At 28.0% G+C, this 8,951-nt stretch overlaps 1 protein-coding gene across 1 annotated transcript; it reads left to right on the forward strand.

Annotated features, from left to right (window-relative positions):
• On the forward strand, positions 4,316-6,917 carry LOC109344730 (transcription factor MYB12-like). The gene is made up of 4 exons (XM_019583483.1): positions 4,316-4,569; positions 5,156-5,285; positions 5,833-6,581; positions 6,627-6,917. Exons 1-4 carry the CDS (start codon positions 4,437-4,439, stop codon positions 6,860-6,862), a joined length of 1,248 nt encoding a protein of 415 aa, XP_019439028.1. The 5' UTR covers positions 4,316-4,436; the 3' UTR covers positions 6,863-6,917.

An 8,951-nucleotide genomic window follows, 5' to 3' on the forward strand; every position in this document is an offset into this window, starting at 1 on the left:
CTGAATATGCGCATTATGTTTAAGGTTTATAAAATCATGAATTGTATTGTCACATGAGACAAGTGGGAGAATGTAAGAAATATGCCTCTTGTTTGACATGAATGAATGTATTATTTCATTGTTTGAATGAAATAACTCTTGGATGAAGAGTTATCAATGAAATGTTAAGACTCTTGGGAAAGAGCATATATATACTGCTTGATGGAAGCATTATACTAACAAGAAAAAGGACCAGAAACATTGTCCCTATCTCTGCCCATAAAGATTGCTCTATCAGCCATCACTTAAGGAAGAACATAGTAAGAACGGGAAGGAGATAGAAGAGTTACTCTATAAACCAAGAACACCAAACAACAATTAAATGGAGGATCGTATCGCCATGGGTAAAAATTAGTAAACTGTAACTATTCTTATGATATGAAAACTATGATTTCTTAAAATTCATTTACACATGATTTCAAATAAAGTTTACAATTTAATCTATTCTATTATAAATATAACCTATTCAAATGACAGCCGAGAAACCTGAAAAGTATTGTGACAAAAAAATATATTTAGGTCTACCATTAATTTATTGAATTCGTGTAGTGATAATTATAAAGTAAGCTTTTTTCAAAATAACATTCCACAATTTGAACCTCGGTCTATAACCCGAAAAGAAGTCTTATATCTTTTGGGTAATTTGTGACCTATGTTTATCCAATAAAAATGATTATTGAAAATGTCTTTTATACTAGACTGATTATGATTTAATAGTATTATAATAGAATATGTTTTTTATATTATTACCAATAGTATCACTTACATATGAGTAAAGAAATAATTAATTTTGGATAAGAGTCTTACACTATTATATTATTGTCTTTTTATTATATATAGTCTAGTAGATTATATATCATACAATAGAGTGAGACTTCTCCTCATTATTACTGCAGAGAGAAGTACAGTAGAATATAAAAAGAAAAACAAGATACATTAATAAAAATTTCTTATGATTTAAAGTGTGATTACATGTTACTATTAAATTAAAAAAATAATTATTTGTCTCTCCATTAATAAAAATTACTCTCATTTCATACAACTATAATGCCTTTATGGAGTTGAGGAAGAGCAGGTGGTTGAACGGCATAAGATCATATGTATGTGTATATGCGACTATGCCACTCGTTTGACTGTTGGTTAATTAGGATCCCGGAAGGAGGGTGCCTTGCCAATCATTGAGCATAACATAACAAAAGGGAATAATAAAAAAAATTAATATAAAAATATAAAATTAAAGATATTACTTTTCAGTATCATAAAAATTAATTATTTTTCAATAAAAACTTTGTTTTTGTGTTGCTAAAAATGTATCCTTAGCAACCCTTATAGAAACTATTACTTTATTATAACTACTAGTTATTAGCATCAGTATTAGTTTTGAAATATGAAATCAAGTTACATATTTTATTAGATACGGGATCCAATTATTTTAGGAGTAACTTAAAAAATTTATTTAATATCTTAATCATTAATTTTATGAAAATTAAAAGGTTCATGTAATTTGAATTAGTTATAAATTTAAACTATTAAATTTTTATAAAATGAATAATTATGATATAAATTTTTAAGGAGTTACTGTGTGCCCTCTATTTTATTATATATACTACTCCATGGTTGATGTATGATTGTTGAAACTTTCAATAGTATTATGAATGAATGGATTATAATTTACATTTAAAACATGTTAGATAAGTTTTTGGAAGGATAATAATTCAATATTAGAAAATTTAATGTCTATAATATCTTCAGAAGCTTTTCACTAAAAATAATTTTATTGATTCACATGTTATGTGGACAATCTAGTTATGTTTATTTTCAAATAATAAATTGTGGAAAATTGTTGTAGGTACGGCAAAAGCTCGATCTATTGGTACTCATTGAAATACCTGAAATAAGAACCTACAATTATAGCTAATGGGTGGAATGAATTTTATGATATCTCCGTGTGAGTACCTACAAATTTATAATTTTAATTTTTAATTAATTTTTTTTATATATTATAGTTTTTTTAGAATTTTAAGATTATAGATCATATATTTTATTATTATTTCATAATAAATTACACTTGTTCAAATATGATCATAAACTTATCATATAATTATCATATTATTCATATAATAATAATTTTTACATATTAATTATTAAAAAATATATAATATATAATTAAAATTAAAAATTTGTTGAATACACACAAATACGCGTTACTCAATCGTTACCATGTAAATATTGTGGATTTAGAAATGGGTAAGCACTACTCACGCCTGCCCACAATGCCATCCTAAAAACTAGTAGTCTCTCCTATCCTCTTATTTTTTTATAGATAGACGAGATTTTCTTTTTTACTTTTTTGTGAATTTAAATATAAATATAAAAAATATTTAATCTACCCTAGAAAAAGCAATTTGTAGGCAAGCTGAAGCGTTTGTCTAAGCCTCTAAGTAATTAATAAACTAATAATAAAGAATAACCCCATCACATGGGACGTGACCCACATAAATAACTATTTGATGTATCAAATTATATTCTAAACTATGTTTTAGATTAATAATATTAAAATAAAAATAGTAAATATTTAATTTTCTAACTAAAATTGAATATTTTATTGGTCTAAAATATAATTTAAGATACAGTTTGAGAGACAATTCAGAATAATAACTATCAAGAGCATTAAAAATGTGGTACTCGTAAGCCCCAGGGCCCTCGCATCTATCGAAATGGATTCTTCCACGACTCTTCAGTACTGGAGATGTAAGAGATGTTATTTTTGTAAATTATTTAATTAGAAAAAACAAAAATCTAAATCATTGAAATATTATTTTTACTATTTATTATAATCTTAGATATGTATTGTCCTTTCAGATAATGGAGAGGAGACTCATGCATGAGAGAGACAGACAAGATTATATATAGCATTGTGAACGTGTCACAATCTTCTACCACAAATATCTACATCACTAGTCCCACATTCCCACCTATTTGGAAAATAAAAAGAGGTATCCACCAATAACATAAAACTTTTTTTACGGTACTATTGCATTATTTATTATTAAATCTAAAATAATAGTAATATAAATGAATGATAAATAATATATTAATTATGTATAAATTTTTATATTATTATTACTAGCGTGGCGACATGCACTTTGTGTCTGCTGACTTACATTTTTATTTTATGTTATCAAATATTTAAGTTTTATATATTTTATTTTAGTAAATTGAATATTCTTTATATTGTAATTTTTATTCGGTGTATAGATAAAATAGGAAAACATAAAATACTCCATGAATAATTATTTTATGTTTATTAGTATTAGCGTAGATAAATATGAAATTAGAAGTTATAATTATAAAATAGAGAAATATAAAATACTTCATAATCAATTATTTTATGTTTATTAGTATTAGTGTTGATAAATATAAAATCAGAAGTTATAAAGATAAAATAGGAAAATATAAAATACTAGGTAGTTATTTTATATTTTCCTTTTATCTATTAGTGTTAATTAATATAGATATAAATACTTTAGGTTAGTGGAGTATAACACTGACTTGTTCGCTTCTAAAGTTCTAATGTTGCAAACGAGAGGGGAAACCAGTTAAAATAAGTTAAATATCCTCCTCGGTTAACTTGCCTATAACAGTTGAGATATTTTTAAAAGAGTGTAATATTTATGTATTTTCAGTGTAAAAATTTATATATGATTAGTGTATTAATAATGTAAAAGTTTTATACATTGTCAGCATATTATCCACCATTCATTTTTAATTACGTCTGACTTTTCAAAAAAGTAATATAAATTAATGATAAGTGACTGACTACGTATAAATTTTTACATCAACAACAATTTATATATATTACAAAAATACACGATTAGTGCATTAATAGTGTAAAAGTTTTATACATTGTTAGCATATCATTCACCATTCATTTTTAATCATATCCGAATCTAAAAAATAATATAAATTAATGATTAGTGACTGACTATGTATAAATTTTACACATATATATTACAAAAATATTATATATGATAATTAAATATAAAAAATGTAAATGAATATGTAACTTAATTATTAACATTATATAAGTCTATTTAAAAGTAAACTTAATAGTTTATTGGAAGGCATGTGTATTGATATATTTAAAGGTATTATAATATGATAAAACTGTTAGTTAGACTAAAAGGGTTTAATTTTTTAAAGCATATAAATAAATGAGACTCAGCGTTTTTATGTGTTGCTATTTAACTCTCACCATTTTTTTTATATATAGCTAGTTAGTACTTAGTATCAGACAAACAAGTCCAAATAGTTTTGATGACTTTGTTGTGTGTACTTTTATATATTTGTAGTAAGTAGACTTGGTTAGTGGATATAAAACATACCCCAGATATAGTATGGGAAGGACTCCTTGTTGTGAGAAAGTTGGGTTGAAGAAGGGAAGGTGGACAGAAGAGGAAGATGACATTTTGAGAAAATTTATTCAGAAAAATGGAGAAGGTTCGTGGAGGTCATTGCCCAAAAATGCAGGTATCCACTTATTAAATATAAATTATTCTTTTTGCAACTTTGATTCCATTATTAGATCAAATTTTTTGGTACTACCAAAAATATTATTTAACTTTTTGGTAAGGAACTAATCCTTTTCGGAGCGTGTGATTGCTCTTCCTAACAAATGACGCTCCCAAGAATCAAATTCTTGACCTTTTAGTCAATTCTAAAAATCTAGAGAGATTTTACACCACTAAACTAACATCTTGTTGGTTACTCCAATTAATTTGCTTGTAGGAGATAATTTTCTCTTTTGAGTTGGAACTACTACCAACTACAAGTTATGTTGATGACAATGTCATTTGTTGGTAGTTAAAAGATCTGTGTAATTAAATATATGTTGTCTCATACCAAGTCATCAAAGGTTTTAAACATCATTGATTAAGTTTCTATACGATCATGTACGTTTTAAACTTTTAGAAATTTACTTGCCACAAAATTTTTAAATATCCAACTAACAAACGACACTATTATTTTTTATTGACTGATTTGATACTTCACTCTATTATTTAGTAAGTTGTGTTATTAATTGGCCTATCTGACTGGCATTTTTATCATTTTGAAGGATTACTAAGGTGTGGGAAGAGTTGCAGATTAAGATGGATTAACTACCTCAGAGGTAATCTCAAAAGAGGGAACATTTCTGCTGAAGAAGAAGATACCATTGTAAAGCTGCATGCTTCTTTCGGCAACAGGTTAGTGCCAACAGCACAATGAAACTTCTATAAAATGCAATTTTGAGAATTTTTTTGCCACATGGAAACTCTAATCGTGCTAAAGCTAGGCCCGGTTGATTTACTTTGTTCTCCCCAACCGACATCTTTATGTAACACATCAAGTCATTTTGTATGAATTAAAATATGTAATGTTAATTAAAAAAAATTAAATTTCATTATTATTATTATTACATTATCATTAATATAGGACAATGTACGAAACATGATATAGGGTAACAGATTTCTGAAATTATTTCTAAAATTTATAGTTAAAATATTTTTAAAGATATTTTATTATTCATTGTAGACACGCATAGTCAATGAATGAGAAAATAATACTCTTAGTACCGAAGATATAAGTTCATGATTTTCTTTTTACACTTAAACTAAAAAAGTCATCATAAATAATAATAAAAGTGTTCACATGATATCATTTTTTTATTTTGTTTTTTATGAACTGTAGTATCTTAGATCCCAATGAATGGAAATTAATATGGGAGTTTCTGCTATCTTGGTTAACTTTCAGATGGTCCTTAATAGCAACTCATTTGCCGGGTAGAACAGACAACGAGATAAAAAACTACTGGAATTCTCACCTCAGCCGCAAAATTTACAGCTTCAGGAAACTAGCTACTACCACAGACACAAATCCTACACCCAAACTAATTATTCCTCCCAAGCGTAGAAGTGGTAGAACCAGCCGTTGGGCAATGAAGAAGAACAAAACCTATACTCAAAAGGCTACTCGAATACCCAAACAAATTATCCCTCAACAAAATATTAATGAAGCTACTCAGCAAAAAGAGAATAATAATATTAATGAAACTGCAGTGGAAGTTCCACTACCACCTACCCCTTTACTAGAAAGAGAAAGTGATTTTATGGCTTTCGATCCTGATGCTGAGGACAAGTTAGAGTTCTGTGATGAACCAAGTTTCTATGAAGATGGAAAAAGGTTAGACAGTAATTATTCCTTGAACTATAGTAGTGGAGACATGGATATATCTTTTCCTATGGAAGAGGTTAAAACATTAATGCATGATATTTTACTTGACGGTGAGAAACAAATCAGTGATCACATGATAGAAGGATTGTACTACCAACAAGTTGATGAATTCATTAATGACAGTGGTGGGGCTTTGAGTTATGGTGATCAGGACATCATGGACAATTGTGTTGTGGAACCATGTGGAATTTCAAGTGAGGACAGTGGTGCAATAAAGGCGATGAATGGTGGTTATAGTGAGACAAGCAACGAGGTAGACGATTTGTGTCGTGACAAAATGCAAACAATTGAGGATCTAAATAGTGGTTGTGTGAACCTTATTACAAGGTCAACTGGCGAAAATGGAGAGTGGTTTTATGATAACTTGGATTGGGAAAATGTGATGGCATTTACTAATTATGGTGATAATAATGAGTCTGATGCAAGGGAATATAAGGAAGATTTGCTCACTTGGCTTTGGAAAGATGATGATTGGGAAAGTGATTGTAATACTTTGGGTGAGATAGATCCTCAGGCACAAAATGATATGGTTGCTTGGTTTCTCTCTTAAAAATTGAAGAGGGTGTCATTTCTTTTAGCATTAAGTTCATTGTTTTTTCATAGAAATCTTCTATATCACTATTATTATTGTTCCATTTGTCACTAATAAAAATGTGTTATTTCATTGAAAAATTATGCTTATTTTTTAATGGAGTAAATGTTTCTTATTAGTGATAAAGAGATGATACATAATAGAAGGTTATATTTCTTTTCTTTACTGTACTCTTGGTTTTATGCTATATTAGGTTGTAAATGGAAATAATGCATTGTTCAACATCCATCATGAAAATTCGTACCAAAGTTTTTCATGAAAGCTTTTGAACATTTCTTATATTGCTTAAATACATTTTTCACTAACTTTTGTTAATGTAACTCTCTAAAAACTAAACATTTATGGTGGGCGAGTTAACATGTTGAATTGGAGTTTTGGCAAAATTAGTTGATCAAGTACCTAATAAGTATGAAATGACATAAAAAGACTTATAAAACCCTACCTTATAAGTCATAAGTGGCTCTAATTTATTTATCAAATCAGACCATATATATAGACAAAAGCTTTTAAAAATATATTTTTAACAAAGTTCCTAACTTAATTTTAATCAAATATGCTTGTTTACTAACTTGTAAGTAGCCAAAGGGTGTCCCAACTATTTTCCATGTTCTTTTAAAAGCAAATGTATTAGAAATGGGTACAAGGGATGTCAACCCCAATTACAAATTATAATACAATTCAATACAAGAATAATAATCAGTGCACTATTAAACAAATGTGCTAGAAGAAAATCCCATATTTTTTTAGAACCACATGCAAAATCTAGTTTGGATGGAGTTCATAATATGGATAAAACTAGTCTTTTCCCCTCTAAAGATAATATCATTCTTCAAACTCCATATGGACTAAATAACAACAAACCACAACATTTTTCACAAAAAATTCCCTTTACTAATTTTGCAAAGGGGATCATGAACCTAAAGTGCTTTCACAATTAAATTTGGCATACTATATTGTAAATGGAGCCACAAATAAGAACCACTCCATACATTACTGACAATGGGATGACAAGATAAAAACAGATGCTCAATATCTTCATCGTGCAAAAAGACTAAGAACACACTTCAAATCATCGTCCGAGTGATATTTCTCTTATGGAGCTATGTTCTAGTTGTGATCCTTCTTTTAAGCATTTTTCGAATTAAACAACAAACTTTTAAATGGTCACAATTAATCCAACATAAATGAAGAATATTACCTGACTCCATTACATTTGAATTCAATGCGCCTAATAATCAATTTTCACCACATAGTAACCTGATTTATCAAGGTTCCATCTCCATCTATCACCAATACTAATTGTGCAAGAATGATTTCGAATAAGATCATAAAGGCTTCTTGCGAGATCTTCCTCCCAAACAAAAAGACATCTCATCCACAGAATATGTCAAGACTACTCCCCATTTGTCCAAGCCCAACAATATGTCACCATAGCTTCCTTCTCCATAACAAGCGAATACAATCTCTTCGCTGGAAAAGATCTCTAAGTTTTTGTTGACCAAATTAAGTATAGTAGTTTTAATCCTCTATTTTTTGATGTTGCAATGTTAGTTACTGTGTGAGGTTTCCATAAAAGAAACTAATTAAATAATGTCTTTAAGTTAAGTAATTGGATAAGACACGCCACTAATAATCTGCATCATAAACTATACAAGACTAAAGTATTATAATTTATAAATTAAATATTAAATTAATTTAAAATATGATCAAGTCATATTTCACCATCATAACTCAAGATAATCCAAATATGAAATGATTGATAATTTTTATGATAGAATCCTTTATCATGAAATCAATAGTGAGTCTATCGGGGTGGAATAAAGATTATTCTTTATCATGAAATCACTTATTCTTTATTTTCCCATATTTAATTTACCACCTATCAATATTAATTATTTACGGAGAATGCTAACACATATTCAAAATACAATGGTTAAAGAAACATGCGAGGCATAGAGAAAGGCCTATTTGACCAATTTTGATCAATTCAATCAGATATAGCTATACAAAAGGTTAAATGACTTAAAAAATGATTAAACTAAGGGCT

This window comes from Lupinus angustifolius, chromosome LG04, assembly GCF_001865875.1.
Source record: "Lupinus angustifolius cultivar Tanjil chromosome LG04, LupAngTanjil_v1.0, whole genome shotgun sequence".
Lineage (NCBI taxonomy): Eukaryota > Viridiplantae > Streptophyta > Magnoliopsida > Fabales > Fabaceae > Lupinus > Lupinus angustifolius.

Excerpts from the sequence above, each read along its gene's own strand:
- LOC109344730 (XM_019583483.1), top strand. The coding sequence starts at position 4,437 with ATGGGAAGGACTCCTTGTTGTGAGAAAGTTGGGTTGAAGAAGGGAAGG. Across the intron at positions 5,286-5,832 it reads CATGCTTCTTTCGGCAACAG|ATGGTCCTTAATAGCAACTC; the intron begins GTTAGTGCCAAC and ends GTTAACTTTCAG. Across the intron at positions 6,582-6,626 it reads CGAGGTAGACGATTTGTGTC|ACCTTATTACAAGGTCAACT; the intron begins GTGACAAAATGC and ends GTGGTTGTGTGA.